Genomic DNA, 19,369 nt, shown 5'->3' with positions numbered 1-19,369 from the left:
CTGTTACTAATTCACAGTCCATATTCACATTGGATCAGTTGTCCCAATCACATCTCCTTTTTGTCTCTTTTTTTCCTCTTTCAGGGTCACCCACTGCATTTAGCTGTCATGTTAATCTGGGTAAATTCCTCAGCCTCTCTTTGTGTTTCTTGAACTTGGCATTTTTGATGAGTCCTGGCCAGTTATTTTGTGGAATGATGTGGCTCAAATTCTGTTCTGCTCTTTCCTCCTTGCCAGTTTCAGGTGGTCATTTTTGGCAAGATCACCACGAAGGGTGACGCTGTGTCTTCCTCTGAGTATCACATGGGGAGGCTCCCAATATCCAGTCTCCTACTCTGAGGGACACTTTCCCCCACTGGTCTTCATCCATTGGTGGGTTTTGACTCCATCATTCCATTCAAGCTCCATCAACTGGCCCAGTCACATTGGCTCCCATGTCTCTTGGTGCCTTGCCAGTCTTTGGGCACTCGCTTTCTTTCTGATGCTACATACTCCGTACTCTTCTCGTATTTTCTCTCCTCTAGCAATGAATCAGCCACCTCACCAAGGAGTCTGTTTCCTTTGAATCGAGAATGGTATTTAGAAACCAAGATTTGGGTGCTGCGTGTGCTCATTGACCCAGTGTATTATTATTGGATGGGATGGTGGGGGGAGTGCTGAGGAAGCTGCAGGTTAGAGATGGAAGGGGGAAAGGGGTGACATAACCCGGAGAGAGTCCTCTCTCCCTGTCTAGCTCTCTGGGTCTTGTCCGCCTTCTCTTTCCTTCTTTCCCTCTTCATCATGACCTCATCTGCCCTTTCCTGGTCAGAATTCCTCTGGAGATTCCAGCTGTGGGAACCTCTGAAACCGTTTCCCCAGCTACATGTGTGATATCAGAGGCAGACAACTGTGTGACCTTTGTGTGTGAACAGCCAAAGGCAAAGATAATTTATGAGAAAGTTTTTGCTTAGAACAGTCTGGTGACAAGGTGATTGGGGAAGACACATTTGGAAGATTTCCACCTGGAAACTTTCCTTTTTCCTGCATGAAAAGCACTTAGACCCAAGCCTGTGGTTGGGTTGGGGCACTATTGGAGATCTGCTCTTTAAATAAGCCTCCTCAAGGTTCTGGGGTCTGCAGGGAAGATTAACAGCCCATACAGCCTATTTGGCCATGTCCACAGGTAGCAGGTACAGTTAGAGTTTAAAAGCAAATGCCTGGAGTCCACTTGACTGGCTTTCTCAGTTATGCAAATGTAGGGTGAGTAGGTAGCCTTGGTGCCCCACTTAGAGTTAGTTAACTATTTTGAAACTAGATCCAAGTCTTCTCCTCCCTGGGATCCCTGGTATGCAAAGCTGGTCCCTGGAGGAAGTGCATCAATTTATAGAAGGGGCCCAAGCTTCAGGAAGGGAAGAAAATACCCAGCTGCTACTTCTTGAGATGGCAAGGGAAGGAGGAGACCTGTTGGGATAGAGCAGGGGGACGCACCATAAGGGTCTTGGGCCACAGCCTTCTACAATGAAATTATCCCGAGGGAAACAGAAGTCTGGGGTGGCGGCTGAGGTTTCCAGCAAGGGCCTGCCTCTGTGTCATGGGGTAGGGCTGACCAGCATGCAGGGAAGCTGCTGTGGGGAGTTCTAGAGGGTTCACCATGCTGAGAGTTTGCCGGTGCTCTTGGCTGGGGCCTGGGGTTTTTTATCCGCAGGACCATCACCTAGAGAGGAGTCAAAGTAGGGGCTCCCACCAGGCTGCCCTTGACTTTGAAGAATGGTACTGTCTTCTGCTAGTCTGGGCTGGACCCCGTGAGATGTCTGGGTGTCCTCAACAGTGATATGGTGGTAGACCCCAAATCCTGTTTTGTTTTTTAAGTAATTCAAGCTGAAGGCAAAGTCCCCTCAAGAGGGGGTATGTCATGTAAATTCTTAATTGGTTAATGGGAAAAATTCAAAGCAGCCCGAGGCCACCTTTGTGCTCTGTACTGTGGGGCAGTTCACACACAGGGGGGCTGTTCATACAGGTGTGTTCACAGTGACCAGAGAAGCAGACATTGTCCTGTCACCGGCAATGCGTGACTGCCTCAAGCAGGTACCAGGAACTTGTGGTCTTTTTGAGCTCATGCTGCTTATGGTAGACACAGGACAGGATTAGGAAGGTTAAAGCCTAGAATTAATTCCTAAATACAATAAACCCCCAACAAATCATCCATCAATGGGGCAGAAGGAAGAGGACTGAGAGGCAGCCCAGGAGGGGACCCAAGGAGACCCCTTGTGGCTCCTTCCCCACTGTCCTAGCCAGAGCCCAGAGGAGCCTCCTCACCTACTCTTGGGTGCTCAGTCTTCCAATTTTTGCATCCGAAATAGCTCCCACGTTTCTCACTTTCCACAGTCCCCATTCTGGTTCAAGTCACTATCACCTCTCCTGACAGAGGCCCCCTGACCTATTTTCCCTGTTCATTCTTGTCTCCCACAAACCTTGTCCTCAGAGCAGGAGGCAGAGTCTTACCAACATCCAACCCATTCAGCAACCCTGCCCTTGCCCAAACAGCACAAAGGACAGATAGTAAACCTCATCTACAGTCCCGCAGGGCCCCAGGCTCATGTCGGATCCTTCCCCAGGAAGGACTCCCTGGATCCAACCCTGGGCACCAGCTTTCCTTCTGGAATGGGCCCCTCCTTCTACATCAAGACCTTCACCTTTGCTCTTCCCTCTGCTTGGAAGCATCCGTCTCAGGAAAACAAAAATGCCGTGTCTTCAGGAGATCCTTATTCCCCTGTACTCCACCACCTGGACATTCTTGCTCATGGCCCTTGGTGCTCCCCACTGCTGCCCCCAACCCCCTGTCCCGTTTTGGGGGACTAGAAGCAGCCCTTGTTTGTGGATCTTAAGGTAAACATCTGCCTTGCCAGCATGACTGTGAGTTGCACGCGGGCAGGGGCCTTGTCTGCTTTTGCCCATTATTAGAACTCCAGAAGCTGGAAGATGCGTGGTACATGTTTGCTGAAGGAAGGATGGACAGATGCCACCATTTCCCCAGCTGGTCCTCTGTGTGGGCTGACATCATTCAGTGGGAGTGAGTGAGGAAGGGGACCCCTTTGGCTCGGAGGCCTCCTGCCACTTTCTCCTGGCGTGAATCACTGGCATCAGCCTTGCTGGCAGGGCCTTGGCCACTGCTCAGTTTTTGTTTGTCCTGCAAACATGGTGGTCTCCACAGGAGAAAGTGGGGGCGGCTTGGCCATGTCCCAGGTGGAGCTGGCATGGGGCTTCCTGGCGAGGCTGTCCTCGGGCTGAGTGATTTTCGGCTGGGACCTGGGAGCAGAGAAATGAGATGGGGGTTGGGGATGGGGACATGTGCTGGGGCCTGACGGCAGGCACGTGGTGAGGGAGACTCTGAGGTGGTGACTCACCCCGGGGAGAGGAGGGCACGGGCGGGCCAGGGCAGTCTTGGCGGCGGCCGGTGGCTGGGGAGGCTGGGTGGGACTGCCTACGACTGAGGCGACAATGAGCGTGAAGAGCTTGCCTAGTGGAAGTGAAGGACTGGGGTGGTGTGGGAGTGGGTGTGTGTGGGGGGTAGAGCTTCCTGTCCTCCCCTGCTCTGGCCTCCAGAGCCCTCAGCTTGCAGCCCTTAAGCCCTCGCAGCTTCCCCAGTCACCGCCCTGGTAGGCAGTCCCTGGGCCTGCTGGGCTGTCCTCTCACCACCTCCTCCTCACTCCCCATGGCGCCCTGGCTCCAGCCCCAGACCTGTGCAGGCTGCTACTCCTGCTACTCCCTCCCCATTCCCACTCCCTCCCTCAGGAGGGGGCCCAGTTCTCCTCCAGAGGTCACTTGGGGCCAGAGAGGGGCTCAGGGAGGCCTGGCAGCCCACCTATGGTACTGAGCTAGGGAGAGGGCAGGGGCGGGGAGCGGGGGGGAGCATGTGAGCCACTGTGGGGCACGGGTGGTGTCCCGGCAAGGCCACACCACTTTCTCCAGACTCTCAGGTTCTCTCTGTCCTGCCTGGTGTCATCTGCCTTCCAACTACTCTTCAGACTCCTTCCTGTTTCTCATGGTCCCTCTCACTGGTGGCCGAGGAGCTGGCCCTAGGTCGTGGTGCAGTGCTGCGTGTGTGATGAGGGTCCCAGGGCTGCATGGCTGTCAGGGGCGCCCCTGGGTGGAGGAAGGGACCCGAGAGAGGTGTGTCAGTAAATGGAACAACTCACGAAACCAGAGGACGTAGTTACTGCAGAAGGTGGGGCCAACCACTCAGAAAACGCAGGGCTCTCAGGAGGGAAGTGGGATCGACAGGAGCAAGTCACCCAGGGGTTAGTGACAACACTCGTCATCACCACACTGGGCATTTACGAAGCGCTTACCATGTACTGGGGATTGCTGTAAACTCGTCCCATGTCTTAATTTATCCCATCCTTCACTTTCCTGTTATACCTGTCTTGCAGATGAGGAAAGGGAGACCAGACTCCAGACCATACAGCAAGCCCACGCAGAGCAATGAGATGTGATCACCCTGCGCGGGCCCTTTGCTCCTTCAGATGACGATGTCAGCATATAAAGCATTGGTTGAGAGCTCCTTCCCCACAATGGCAGACATTCCACCAAAGAAGAGAATAGGGGCCAATAAGCACATGAAAAGAGGCTCAACATCATCAGTCAACAGAGACATGCAAATTAAAATTATGGGTACGCCCACTCCACTGGCCACAGTTGAAGAAAAAAATTAAAAGAGTGAGAGTTCCAAATGCTGGCATGGAGATGGAGGCACCAGAGCTCTCCTTGCTGGTGGGGATGAACAACGAACAGGCACGTTGGGAAACATTTGCTAACTTGTAGAGTTAAACATGCACTAATCGTAGGACCCTGACATTCAATTTCTAGGTATTTACCCAAGAGATTAAAAAAAGTGGGTCCACATGAACACCTGTATACAGATGTTCTTAGCAACCTCATTCACGATAACAAAACGCTGTGAGCATCCCAAATGTCCATCAGCCATTGCACACACAATGAACTGTAATGCAATATATTCAGTGGCAAGAAACTAACACGTCCAACTAATGCACGGATGATGCTCAGATGTATTATGCTGAGCGACGGTCAGACAGGACAGGCTATGTACAGTGTTACTCCTTTTATGTGACCTTGCTGGAAAAAGCGGATCCACAGGCACAGGAAGAGGCTCAGCCATTGCCAGACGCGAGGGTGGGGGACCTCCCTGGTGTGATGGGAATGTCTAATATATTGATGTTGGTGGTGGCCCTAATGCTTGTGCATTTGTCAAATTCATCAAGACATGCATGTAAAGGGGTGAATTTCGTGGTATGGAAATGGTACCTTGCTGAACCCTGATTCAAGTGTAGAAGTAGTGGGCTGCAGAGGGTAGACAATAGGATGATCTTGGCAGCTTCGTTGTAAAAGTGACAGAAGAAATCTGAAGAAAGGGGGAGCTGCGCTAGTCTCTGGGGGAAGAGGGTGACCAGCAGGGGACATCCAGCGCTGAGGTCCTACGGTGAGGAGTGCTCAGACCGGGAGGAAGCAGCAAGGAGCGGGGATGGCTGAAACAGAGTAAGAGACAGGGCTGTGGGGGGCTCGGGCTGTTGTCTGAGTGCAAGGGGGCCCTGGGGGCCTCTGTGCTGAGCATTCGTGGGGTCCTACTGGCTGCCATGATGGTCTGCAGCGGGGACCAGCTGGGAGGTGCTTGTAAGAATCCAGGCAAGAGGGGACGGTGCTCAGCCTAGGGGTGGCCATGGAAGCTGAGAAGTGGTTGGATTGGGATATATTTTCAAGGTAGAGCCAACAGGATTTCCCACTGGATTGGATGTGGGGTATGTGTGTGTGTGTGTGAGAGAGAGAGAGAGAGAGAGAGAGAGGAGGAGGCAGGGATGACACAAAGATTTTGGCCTGAGCAGCTGGAAATCCAGCTGTTCCCCTGCCTTATCCCCCACCCCCTAGGGACTGGTTTCAACTGTGGCCTTCCTCCTGTGGCTGAAGTCAAGACAGAGAGGGAGGGGAGGGGCTTAACCCTGCTCCTGGCTCTGGGGTTCAGGGGATGGGCTGCACATACTGGTTATTCTATTACTCTCTATTTATTAGCCTTATTGGCTTCTGTCATTTCCTCATTGCCTCCTGTCTGGAGAGAAGACTATAAATGTGATGGATTGATACAGGATACAGGACGCCCAATTATCTCGGTGAAGCCAGCCTCACATCTTGGTCAACCCTCCCGGCCCTCAGCCATCCCGCAGCCCTTCCCACAGCCTTGCACGCAGAGTCAGCCCCGTGCCTGGCTTTCTGGGAAGAGGGGGTACAGCCTGAGAGGGTGAGTGGCAGACAGATGGTCCCCCAGGAGATACGGCTCCTCCAAGAACAAATGCTGGAGGCAAGCTCAGCCCCCTGGCTGGTTGCACCTAAAATCCTGCTCCCCGAGGCTCTGCCCACAGAGGCTGGGCACGGAGCAGGGATGGAGGACAGGACATACCGCCTGCGGCTAGCCCACATCCGGGGAGGGGGGCTCTGTTTCACTTGCATGTCTTTCTGGAATCTGAGCCAGTCTCTCCACAAGGGCTGGGATGATGGGGCTTTTCTCTCCGGTAGCAGGTGCCTGGCAGCTGCCCGGGGATGCCAGCCCTGTGAGCTGGCATGGGAGGAAGTGCTTGTCAGGGTGGTCATTATACGTGCTGGGCTCCAACTGGCCCAGCCCCCACCCCTGATGTTCAGGCTGACTTGGGACACCTGCAAGAGAGTGGTGCTTCCGGCAGGGCCACTGTGGTCCTCCTGGGGTCCCCAGACAGAACTTGGCCGTGTCAGCCTTTGAGCATAGTATTGAAACAAAGTCCCTTGGCCACCCTCTCTGGCCTGTCTGCCTGTCTCTGTCCTGGGAATGTCCTGAAGCCCCTGGTCCAGGGGATGTTGGGACAGGAAGCCTGAGGTTCATCTCTGGCATTTCAGGCATCTTCCTGATGTCACGCCACTGGCCCCAGAGTGGAGACCCAGCTTACGGTGCTGCGAGTATGCACATGTGTGTGTGTGAATCCGCCCGTGTCTCCATGTAGGTGAGGATGTCAGACGGCCCCGTGCCTGACCTGCCAGGGGAACCCAGAACGGCAGGTGGGACTGCCTGTGAGAAAGGGGCAGGGAATGCAGAGGCCATGAAGGAATTGAGCACAGGAGAGGAACCGGTGAATTCAGCAAAGGGTCCCACTAACCCACTCCTGGGGCGCAGGCATGGGGGTTGCTGTAGTCTGGGGCACTCGGCCGGGTGACAGCAGCCCCCGCCGATGCTCGCTGCAGGGACACGGTGCTGCAGCCTCCCTGAGCCAGTGGCCACTGTGCCGGCTCTGTCCCGGTTCTGTCTCCATGCCTCCCACCCTCCTAGCCTCCGGGCACCAGGGCTCGAGTCTCGTGGCTGCTGGGGCCGAGGGCGGGGGAGCCGTTGGCACGGGGCAGGGTGGCTGCCAAAGCCGTGGCCCCAGGGTGAGAGCTGACGTCCATCCAGGAGCATCTCTCTCCCTGCCAAGGGTTGAGCTCTCTGGGCCGCATACCTTCCCTCTGACACAGGAGCCGGCATCCGTCCCTCAGAGCCACCCGCTGCCTGGACCCCAGCCTTACCCTACGGCGGCCTGATGACAGCTGCAGCCCCACTCGGGTCTCCCTCCAGAGGATCCTGCCCTGTGCAATGCCAGGCGAAGGTCCACTTCAGACAGCTGGGGCAGACCCTGCACAAGGAGATCAGGAACCCCAGATGCCAAGCCTGGGCTTTGAGAATGATGGGGAAGCCGCAGCCTGGGCCCAGACCAAGCCATCATGTCCTGGAGCTTGCCAGAGAGGAGGCTGACCCTTCCCAGGTTAGGGTGGGGGGCCCAGCCTTTCTCCCTCCACCAACACGTGCGGGGCTCCTGCCATGCCCGCTCCTGAGCTAGGTCCCAGGTGCAGGGTGACAAGACCAGCCATGAACCCAATCCTCAGGCTGCTTTCTTGTGATGGGAAGCACATTTCCATCACTCCCTCTGTTCATGTGGGTGCCCACCCAAGATATATCTCTCTCTGAAACAATGGTTTCACATGACAACATTCATCCTTACTGCATAGGTTATGCTGCTGTTTCAAATTCTGACATTTTTTTACAACAGTTGCTGATGGCCCACAACACTGGGGTATGGCCTGCCCTCTGAAAAACCTCTGTCTGGTTGGGGAAAGATGTTTAAACAAGTGTCACAGGAGGTGAGGGTGGCCTGCTTCTGCCCCACTGTTGACCAAGGGACCAACACCAAGGCTTTCAGGGTCCCAAACCCCATGTCTCTCATATGCAGATGGTTTTCTGGGGAAGTGGTGCTGCATGTTGGGACCTCACAGTCACATCAAGAATATAAAAAGGGGCCCAAGAAAGTGGAGGGCTGAGGAGAGCTGTGGGAGGGTTTCTTTGGGAAGAACTATCACTTGTTTTTTCCAGGACCCCGTGTGGCCTTCCATTGGTGGTGGGCCTGTGTCGGGTATGCAAAGCTCTTCCCCAGGTCCATGGGGGACCTTCTTGGAGAGCTTTGACATGTTGGAGACAAGGAGGATGGGGCCTTGCTGGGTCTCAGGAAGCTCAGGTGGACAGGTGACGAGGCCTGACTGCATGGGACGTAGGGGGAGCTGTGGGCCCCCTGCTCTGGTGGTGGCTGTGAAACAGGCTGTTGTTGGGCATGGCCACACCCCAGCATGTGTGTGTATGTGTGTCTGGGGGCAGATACTCTGAGTGCTTCTCCTGGACCAGAGGTGGCAGGTGGCCGAGAGGGGCTGTTGTGTGCCACCACAGGAGGGCCGCCTGGGGGGGGGTTGCAGGGCGTGGAGGAAGAGGCTGTGGCTGGACTCATGGGTGCCCATGATGGGCAAAGGAAGGGGTCTCAGGGGTCCCTGGAAGAGAGCACACCTCCTGGGCTGAGGAAACTGCAGGGAGAAGGCTCATCAAGGAGTCCCCCCAAATCCCACAGAACCCCCCCTTGCCGGAGGGTCCCCTTGACCTGCCTGCCTGGTGTGGGGAGGAGGAGCCACACAGCCACCCTGTCTCTGTCCATGGGATGGGCAGCTTCGGGCCCAGGCTGAGATCATATTTACAGTGTGGCTGCAGGCTGCTGTTTTATCCAAGACGGAACCGAATGGCCATGGAATTGGCCTCAGGGTCAGCCCTGTTTTCATCCAGGGTCAGGGCAAGATTGTGTCTGCTGAATAAAATGGAATAAAATGGGCTTTGCAGGTGTTTGCAGTAAGTGGTATTCAGTGCTGGGACAAGGGCAGTACCTAGAGTGGGGGCAGGTGATGGGGAAGGGGGTTGGGCAGTCAGGGAAGGCTCCCAGAGGAGGCGACATTAAGATGAGCCCCCTGGGCTGAGTGGAGAGGAGGCCAGTGTGTTCCTAGTGCAGGGAACAGCCGCTCGTAGGGTCTTGAGGAGGAAGAGCCTGGGTCCCTGAGGGCTGGAGAAAGAGGTGGTCACAGAGGCTGGTGGGGCTGGAGGCCCAGGTACCGCTTGCCTGGATCCCAAGGCAACAGGAAGCCAGCAAAGGGTTTCATCCAGGAGGCGGCCATCTTGGATGAAATCATGCTGGTAGCTGAGGGGAAGGGAAAGGAAGGAAGGGAAACCCCTGAGTCCCTTACAGCACGAGTGAAAGATGCAGACAAGGCAGGCCAGTAGGTCCTGGGCTGGCCAGGGGTGAGGAGGAGTCTGTAGTTGAAGATGGCTGCTGTGGGACTCGGGCTGAGATGGACCAGCCCTGTGTTGGGTGGCTGGGCTCGAAAGCCATGCTGGTGTCCCAGGAAGCAGCTGGACGTGCCAGGCTGGGGTGCAGTGGTAGGAACTGGGCTCCAGATCAAGGCTCCACTCTAAGCGTGGCCACAGGAGGGGGGCTTGTGGGGAGGGGCAGAGGGTGTTTCCTGCTCTCTCTTCCTGGAAGCGGGGCCCAGGGTCAGTCAGATCCCAGAGGACGTGTCCCCTGAAGGAGGCAATGCCAGAGCCTGGAGGAAAGCCTGGACAACACCCCCAGAGGGGGCTGATGTCTGCTGAGTCAGAGGCCATGGAGTGGACCCATGAGATAGGACAGAGAGCCAGCCGCAAGGAGGCCTCTGCTGGCTGTGGAGCGCTTTTGGTGGGGCGCTGGGGCACTGGGGCGGCAGTGAGGAGCCAGGGGAAGGTGCCACAGGTCCACCTGTGTTAACTCACAGACCACCTGGCTGTTCTCTGTGGCCTCACTCTTCCCAACCTTCTCCATTATGGAAGCCTCAAATGGTGGCCCTCACCCTCCACAGTGCCCCAGATGAGGGTTCCTGGAAGGCAGGCCCCGGGTACCCCCACTTTTCCTGGACCAGTCACGCTCCCAGCTGTTCTCCTGGGAAAATGAAGGGAAGTCCCACGTGGTTCTCGGGGTCTTATCCTGCCCTTGTCCCCGCACCACCACCGTCCCCCTGGCTGGTTTCAGGGGGAGATCTCCTCTTAGGCTCGGTGGGCCTCTGCCGCCGCCCTTGTCAAATCACAAGAACAGAGCCCAGGCCAGGTCATGTAAGCCATTTATTGGTTTGTTTTAAAAATATGTATCTTATTTATACACAGAGTTTGGTGAGAAGTGCTCAATTAGCTCAGACAACAGCTGGCACTTGATGCTCCCTCCTTTCTCTACCCTCTTCCCTCTTACTGGTCATTGTGCCGTTCTGGGAAAAAGAAAATGAGAGCCACTCTAAAAGCTAAGGAGTCAGGCCTAGCTTACCCTGCCTCAGCCACAGCCCTGGGCATCTATGTCAGGACTCCCAGGCCTTACACACACACACACACACACACACACACACACACACAAACACACACCCTCGAAACCACAGCCCCCTTCCGGCCAGCTGGGCGGCCAGCAGGCCTGCACTCCTAAACCGCGTTTCCGCCCCTGCAGTGGGCGCCGAGTGACAGGGAGGGGCACACACCGCTCCGAGCCTTGAGAGCAAAGCACAGAGAGCTACAAAAATAAGATTTCCACTCGGAGAAGTGTGTCTGGGACGGTCAAAACCACGTCCCGCACTGGACTCAGGGGAAACACGGGAGAAGAGAAATCACTGGGGTGGGTGGGGGGATGGGGGCTAGGGTGGCCACCAAGGGAACTCGGGGCAACAGAAAAACATAATACTTGACTCGCCGGCAATGCCCCCTCGGCACTGCCACGAGCTCACAAACGTCCAGCCCTCCGACAGCTCGGCGAGGTAGGTGAGGAGCAGCGTTTCCAGCTTCCGGGGCTGCCCAGAGGTGGGTGGCGGCTCTGCTGGAGAGCTGGGACTGGCGGGCAGCTGAGCCCCTGCCTGCTCAGGCTCCGCCAGCCAACACTGTCACTCTCAGGGTGACAGGTCTCTGCATTTAAAGATTTGCATATGCTAAATAGGATTGTCAGCAGCTCAAGAAGCCCTGGGGGTAACTGGACTAGAAAAAGTATTTTTCCCTGAAAAGGCCTTCTCACAAGACCTGTGGAGGGTCTGGACAGGTTGTCCTGCGGCTGGTGCCTCCAGGACCCCAGGCTGAGCCCAGAGGGGCTGCTCTGGGGCCACACGGCTCCCTTTCCCAAGGTTGCCCACTGTCCATTCCCCTCCCAGGCAGGGAAGCGTCTGACCCTCCCAAGGCTCCTTCTCGGTACAGGGCCCACGCTGCCCTCCCGGCTCTGTCTGGAGGGTTGCTGGGCACCACACAGGAGTCCCCCCACCCCCACCCCCCACCCGCACACATGGTGAGAGGCAGAAAGGTCTGGAAAGAGAGCTCCAGTCAATGACAACCAATTCCCTTCTTCAGATGCGCTGGGGTCCCACGGCGGAGGGCTGTTCAGCTTCTTAGCCCTCGTGGCACGGGGCTCAGACTTCTGTTCCTGGCCTGTGCGGCGGGGTCTGCTGGGTTCGGGAGCAAGGACAAGCTGGGGGCCAGGCCAAGCTTGGGGCTGGTTCCCTCGTGCCCTTCCCTTTAATGTTAATACTCGAGCAGAAGGCCAGGCTCTCCTGGGAAGAAAAGGCAACGTCAGCGCCTAGGACCAGCCCTGGGACCCCAGCCACTCTCTTCTGGAAGCTTTGTATTTTTGTAGAAATGACCCCAGTATGGCCTGCATAAAAACACAGGGGCAAACAGGACCCTGGGGACAAGGGAAGGCCAGAGTGAGCCCCCACTGACAAGAACCCTTCTGCCTGAGGCTCGTGTGAGGGGAGCTGGGGCTGCATGTGGCCCGTGTCTGGCCTGTGTGTGAGGACTCTGCGCAGACGCTGGGGGAGGAGTGGGGTTCAGCGCCTCCGGTGCCACAGCCCACACAGCAGGGGAACCCCTTCCAGCCCTGGGGCCGTAAGGGCCTGCGGGAACCACATGGGGTTGTACTTTTGCTTTGGGAACAGAGTTCCGGCAGCTCCACAGACACTCTTGTTGGGAGTTAAGAAAAGGCAGTGTGAACTGCTGCCGATGTCCACGGAAAAAACATTAGTTCTTCGCTCAAGTAAAAAAATATCAAATATAATAAATTTATGAAAGCCCATTCACAACATCTACAGTCTCAGTTTTGTGTTTCTTCTCAGCAGCTGGGATGGTAGAGCTTTTCAGAGCCCCAGGATGTGGCCTGACTGGCCCTGGCCACCGGCGTGGGCAGGGCCCCCAGTGACAGGCCACCCCGAATGGTCAGCTCGGCCACCTGCTTCTGGCTGTCAGCGTGGGCGCCACCGAACTCTGCCTTGTCGAGCTGCAGGGCCGAGGCCCATCGCTCACAACCCGAGCCCGAAGCAAGGAAGGCCCTGCAGATGCTGGCTTGTGGCCGAAGTCACGTGAGCTGCGAAGCAACAGGCTGCCCCCCGGTGCGTCCTGGCCCGCCGGGTTGCCGCTCACACGATGGACTCGCGGTCCCTGTCTGGGGAGGGGGGGAAGTCCGCGAGATCCTCGCTGTGGCTGTAGTCGGACACCCGCACCTGGGGGTTGTCGCTGGTGGCCCTGGTGACGCTGTCGTAGGAGGGCGGGAAGGATGTGGAGGAGATAGAGGAGCTGGAGGGCGGGCCGAGGCGCTGGGAGAAGTTCTCGTTCATCATGTAGGCGATGAGGCCCTCTTGCTCGGGGGCATCCTCATCAGAGAGGCCACTGCTGCCCGCCTGCTGGCGGAAGAGGAAGGAGGCGTGCTTCATGGAGCGCTGCAGCAGGTGCCTCCGGAAGGCCCGCTGGATGATGGTGGCCGACACCTCTTCGTGCTTGCGCCGGAGTGTGGTGGTGATGGGCTCGTAGGAGATCTTGGACGGGTTGGCCGCCATGAACTTCTCCTCCATCTGGATCTTCAGGGCATCCATCTCCCCAGACTCACCCAGGACCCTCTTGGTGAAGGCAAAGAGGATGTCCATGCAGTGGATCCGGTCCCCGCTCACCATGGGCAGGTCCATATTGATGAGGTTTATCTGGTTGGGCTTGGCGATGCGCAGCGGCTCAGACAGGGCATCGGCAAAGTCAGACAGGGCTGAATACTCGATGAACTGGGTGGCCTCCGGGTCGAACTTCTCCCAGATCTCATAGAACATGTCGAAGTCATCCTCGCTCAGAGGCTCGGTGCTCTCCTCCGTGGCCACGCTGAAGTTCTCCAGGATGATAGCGATGTACATGTTGACCACGATGAGGAAGGAGATGATGATGTATGTGGTGAAGAAGAGGATGCCCACGGCCGGACTCCCACAGTTGCCCCGGGAGCCGTTGCTGTTGGGCAGGTTGGGGTCGCAGTAGGGGGGTCCTGTGTTGAGGATAGGGCTGAGGAGGCCATCCCAGCCGGCTGACGTGGTGATCTGGAAGAGGCACAGCATGCTGTTGGCGAAGGTCTGGAAGTTGAACATGTCGTCGATGCCAGCCTCCCATTTGACATAAGCAAAGTTGGCCATGCCGAAGATGGAGTAGATGAACATGACAAGGAAGAGCAGCAGCCCTATGTTGAAGAGGGCAGGCAGGGACATCATGAGGGCAAAGAGCAGCGTGCGGATCCCCTTGGCCCCTCGGATCAGCCTGAGGATGCGACCGATTCGGGCCAGGCGGATGACTCGGAAGAGTGTTGGGGAGAAGAAGTACTTCTGGATGATGTCTGAGAGCACAGTACCTGTGGGAAACAATAGAGACCATGGCCACCTGTGCACCTCTGTCCTCCCTCTCGCCCTGTGTCACTGGATGGGTCTCTGTATGGCAAGCAGCTAAGGGGAGGGGGCCCCTTCAGGAGGACCAGGTCAATGGGGGCGTGCAAGGACCCTGCATCCTCCCATCTCTCTGGGGCTCCATTTCTCATCTATGATCCAGAAAATGAGATGCACAGTACCCACACCTTTTGCAAAGTGCCTTCCCAGATCTCTCATCCTTTAGCCTTCTGAGCATACCTGCACGGTACAGACATCCTGGGCTCATCTTCTAGATCCTGGGTTCTGAGGCCTCAAGGTGGCCTAGCTTGGATCAGAACTCGGGCTTTTCAGCTCTTCATTACTCAAAGTGTGGTCCGAGGACCAGCAGCCCTGAGATCTCCTGGGCTGGTTATCAGAACTGTGGATTCTCAGTTTCACCCACAGTCCCACTGCGTTTTAATAAGCCCAGATGATTCATGTGCTCATGGAAGGGCACGAAGCACCAGCCCACAAGTCCGTGTTCTCTACTACGCCGTGCCTGTCGCAACTCAGCCTTTCTGCGATCGTTACTGTCATCCTCCCAGCCCTGCTAGCTTCCGGGGCTTCCCCTTGGTCTCTACTGACAACTCTGGGTTTGGAGTTTTAAGAAGCAGGCATATAAGTTATAGGAGAAAGAGTGAAAAAAACTCTTAGTATTGGCCCAAGTGACCTTTCTAGATTCCTCATGTAAGCATGTCACCAGCTGTCATGTGTCATGTTTACTGTCAATAAGCCACCGGGCTGAGCATTTAATATCCATCCATTTAGCCCTTCCGGTCACCCGAGGAGGTAAGCGGATACCATCGTCCTCATTTTCCAGAAGAGGGAACTGAGAAGTGAGGTAACTGACACAAGCTGTCACCTTGTCAGTGAGATGCTGGGATTCGACTCAGACCCCCTGGCTCCAAGTGGACCTGTTAGCCAAGCCCTTCCAGTACGGCTAGGCACCAGGACCCATAGGTGCTTCTGAGGTACATGCCACACTTTTCCCAAAGCTTCCCACAACCGCCCCTCATTGGCCCCTTGCAGCTGCTGACATCCTGCATTCTCTAAAGCTCTCCAGTCCCACCCGGCATGCTCACCCTCACCCTCACCCCTGTCTGGGACCTCCCTGAGTATTTCCTGACTCTGCATCCAGCTTCTAATCATCTCTCTGTCATCACAGCTATGGCAGCCCCTGCCTCAGCCCCCGTTTTTTCCTCTGAGGTCACCAAAGTCATGGGCTGTATGTACATGGGCAACAGAAAGAGGAAAGTCAAGCCACCCCATGGCAGAGTTTCATGGGCGAGAGGTCAAGAGTTTGGGTTCTGAGCACAGGTGACAAAAAGGAAAAATAACCTTGATGAACTGGGACTTAATCAAAACAAAATTCTGTGCTTCGAAAAACCACCACCAAGAAAGTGACACGACAACCCACAGAATGGGAAAGAATATTTGCAAATTGTGTATCAGACAAGGGACTGGTGTCCAGAATATATAAAGAACTCTTACAATTCAACAATAAAAACATAAGTAAGCTGATTAAAAAAATAAGCAAAGGATTTGAATAGACCTGTCTCTAAGACATTTCTCCTGTTATAGACCAAGACACACCACGAGAAGTCATCAATCAGCACATGAAAAAGATGCTCAGCATGGTTAGTCATTAAGGAAATGCAAACCAAAACCTCAATGAGACGATCATGTCATACCTGCCAGCATGGCTGTGGTAAGAAATTATAGACAATAACAAGTGTTGGTGGGGATGTGAAGTCACTGGAACCCTTCTCCACTGAGGGTGGGAATGTAGAACGGGGCACCTGCTTTCAAAAACAGTTTGGCAGGCCCTCAAAATCTTAGATGAGTGGTTTCAGGGACTGGGGAGAGGGAAAATGGGAAGTGATTGCTAAAAGGGTGCAGAGTCTCTGTTGGGGGCAAGGGAAATATTCTAAGATGAGATGTAGCAGTGATGGTCACACAACTCTGTGAATATACTAGCAACTACTAAATCATAAACTTAAAAGGGTAAATCTTAAGGTATGTGAATTGTATCTCAATAAAGTTACTATTTAAAAAGGGGGGGGCACCTGGATGGCTTAGTTGGCTAAGCGTCCTACTCTTGATTTTGGCTCAAGTCATGGTCTTAGGGTGGTGAGATGGAGCCCCATGTTGGGCTCTGCGCTGAGTGGCGAGTCTGCTTCAGATTCTCTCTCCTCTCTCTCTGCTCCCCCCCACCTCCCTGCTCTCTCGTTCGCTCAGTAAATAAATACACAAATAACAAAAATAAAAGAGGATTTGAACCCTGAGGTCAAACAGACATGGACACGTGTTATGGTTTGAATGGTTGACTCTCCTACCAAATTTGTATGTTGAAATTCCAACTCCCAAAGATGATGGTATTAGGAGGTGAGACCTTTGGGAGATGCTATGGTCATGAGGGTGGGGCCCTCATGAGTGGGATCAGTGCCTTATAAAAGAGACCCCAGGGAGCTCCCTTGCCCCTTCCACTTTGTGAGGACATAGTCAAGAGGGTGCTGGTTATGAACCAGGGGAAGGACACTCACAAGAAGACATGACCATGCTGGTGCCTTAATCTTGGACCTTCAGCATCCAGAACTGTGAGAAAAGAATTTCTGGTGTTTATGAGTTACCCAGTCTGGTGTTTGGTTATAGCAGCCCGAACAGACGGAGTGTGAATCCTATCTCTTCTGTTCCTAGTTGGATGATCTCCTTGCCTCAAGGTAGACTTTGTAAGTTCAATCGCACAAGGCGGGTGATGTCTGAAAGAGTCTGGCACACATCTTCATGGCTAAACTCTAGAATTTTCCATCTCCAGGGATCAGTTCTACCCTAGAGGCTACCTGTTCCCATCCCTGGAGACTCATCTCACCCTAAGAAAGCCTCTTCTTCCTTTAACCTTTCCCTTGGGAGGGCCGGGAAGCCTGTCCAGCTCCCACTACCTTTCCCAGATTCATCCTTGAAGCTCTCACAGAGAGCAGAGAGCTGTGTTCTAGCATCCCATGGAGGGTGTGCTGGCTCCTCTGTCAGGATGGCCCTCCTGGCCTGAGTGGGCCTTCCCAGACAAGTTCTCTGTGGAGGTGTGTGTGCATGTGTGTGTGTGACAGGGAGAAATGTGGAATGTAGTGAAAACAACAAAGGAGTCTAGTACACTGGCATTAAGTACAGACACAGGACTGGAGGAAAGGCCTGCATACCCACCCACTATGGAGAGGATGACAACCACGAAGTCAAAGATGTTCCAGCTGTTGGTGAAGTAATAGTGACGGAGGGCAGCCATCTTGATGATACACTCGCCTGTGAAGATGGCTACAAAGAGCAGGTTGATCTTGGCCAAGATGTTGACCTTCTCGGGGCTCTGGTCGTCTGTCTCCACCATCATGGTCACCATGTTCAAGCAGATGAGAAACATGATGGTGACATCGAAGGCCTGCTTAGTCACAATGTCGAACAGGAAGCCCTGGTACTTGTTCTGGAAGGAGGGGCAAAGGATGGGCTCAGCTGGGACCTCAGGTCTGTTGCTGCCCCTCATCCAGACCATCCACTCTGCCTCTCCACCCTCTGGGGAGACCACTGGGGTGAGAGGAGGTCAGGAGGCTGAAACAGCCTGGCTCTCCTGCTTCCAGGCCCAGCCCTCGGGCTCCCTCTTGCCTGAAGTCTTTTCTGAACCTTCAGGAAAGGATGTCTCCTATCCGGACCTTCCCTAACACATCGTCGTTCACTGTGCTTCTCTTTTTTGCACCCACTCTCTGATGGCTCAAGGTCAAATTTAAAGTTCAATCCTAGTAATTGGTCCTCAGGTTAACAAATTTTCTCCATCCTTTATGGAATTGATTCTGTTTATTCAATTAACTATATTTAAGTGTCTTTAATTGTTAGCCACCTCAGATTATCTGGGGAAAGAGAGAAAACTATAAATAACACACACACACACACAACTAACATAAAACAAAGCATGGTGAAAGGATAGGAATTAGATAAAATTGATGAACTGGATTAAAAACCTGGTACAGTCACTTCCTAGCTAGTAATTTGAGTTATGTCACCTAATTACTTTGAGTACGGATCCCCTCCCCCCCACTTTTTTGAAGAATGGCTTGGTCAGGCAAGGGACTCAGTCTCACAGGGGACTGAGTGTCCCTCCTGGCACCATCTGGCAGGGGACTCGGGCTGAGTCTGTCCCCTGAAGGAAGAGGCTGTGAATGGGGGTGGGCATACAGAGGCTGCCTTGCTCTCACACTCTGGCAGGGGAAGAGGGTGCACTCAGAGGAGAAGGACTCCCGTGGGAGGGAGCCCTCCTGGTTGGAACAGCTGCCCATGCCTTCCTCACTTCCTCCAGGAGTCTGAGGTGCCTGACAGATCCCCTCCGTCCCTGCACTGACCCACTGACCCACGGCCCTGGTTGATTGATTTTTTTCGGGGGGGGGATTGAATTTTGGAGCAGTTTCATGTTCTTTCATTCTTGTACGTTAAATACCATCGGATTAAAAATGCCTAAATAAAAATGTTCATATGAAAATATCATATTTTAAAGAATATTGATTTTTCACAGCCCTGTTCTCAACCCTTCCTCAGTCTCTTTGAATAGATCAAATGCATGATAAGTCTTCTTTGTGGTCTTCCTGGCACTTTTTCTAGCCTTTTGGGCCCAAACCCCACTCCTGACATTGGCAAACTATTTGTGGTACCATAGAGAAAGGATAAACAAGATGTCAAATCATGTGTTATTTTCCTTAATACATTCTTGGAGCAACTTTCCCAAACTTTGCAGATTTCCATTTTCTATAGTGTAAAACTGCTTCCAGTGTTATCATCCTATAAAAACCCTATTGATTAATGAATTTAAAAAGTACATATTTAAGAATTTTTACTATTAAGGAAACAGACAAATCTGAGTGGACAATTTGGGCAAGCTCACTTAGGCTTTCATTGGAAAATTCAGCAGTCCTGGGGTTTGGGGTTTCCCAGGCCCCCCCAGCCCAACCCTCCACTCTTGCTGAATCAGAAGTTGGCTCACCAGAGGCCTCGGGATGGGCTTCTGGGGTTTCTTGGAGCCCAGCTTCTTCATGGCATTGTAGTACTTCTTCTGCTCCTCTGTCATGAAGATGTCCTGGCCCCCTAAGTGCAAAGAGACAGCACCAGACTCATTTTGGGGTTCTCAGGGGCTCTGGCATGGGGCATATAGGGATCTTGCCTCCTTGATGTGGGTGCCTTGGCCAGCCTCCTCCTCACTTCCTCTCTTGGTGGAGAGAAGTATGTC

General features: G+C 54.2%; 2 protein-coding genes across 3 annotated transcripts in view; one reads left to right on the top strand and one right to left on the bottom strand.

Moving 5' to 3' along the window:
* Window positions 1-5,228, top strand: part of EXOG (exo/endonuclease G) — a 40,084-nt gene extending 34,856 nt beyond the window's left edge. For both annotated transcript variants that reach the window (XM_080808626.1, XM_080808623.1), the window contains exon 7: window positions 4,410-5,228. The gene's annotated coding sequence lies outside the window, so the exon portion shown is untranslated. The remainder of the gene's footprint in view (window positions 1-4,409) is intronic.
* Window positions 5,229-10,495: 5,267 nt separating this feature from the next.
* The window catches only part of SCN5A (sodium voltage-gated channel alpha subunit 5), a 94,627-nt gene continuing 85,753 nt past the window's right edge, over window positions 10,496-19,369 (bottom strand). Inside the window, exons 26-28 of the mRNA XM_080814901.1 lie at window positions 19,127-19,227; window positions 17,311-17,581; window positions 10,496-14,060 (exon numbers count right to left, since the gene is read on the bottom strand). Coding sequence (XP_080671027.1) covers window positions 12,820-14,060; window positions 17,311-17,581; window positions 19,127-19,227 — 1,613 coding nt within the window. The 3' untranslated portion in view covers window positions 10,496-12,819. The remainder of the gene's footprint in view (window positions 14,061-17,310; window positions 17,582-19,126; window positions 19,228-19,369) is intronic.

This window comes from Martes martes (assembly GCF_963455335.1).
Source record: "Martes martes genome assembly, chromosome: 1".
NCBI classification, from domain to species: domain Eukaryota; kingdom Metazoa; phylum Chordata; class Mammalia; order Carnivora; family Mustelidae; genus Martes; species Martes martes.
Note: the sequence above shows the minus strand (reverse complement) of the source record. Positions and strands in the feature narration are given on the sequence as shown.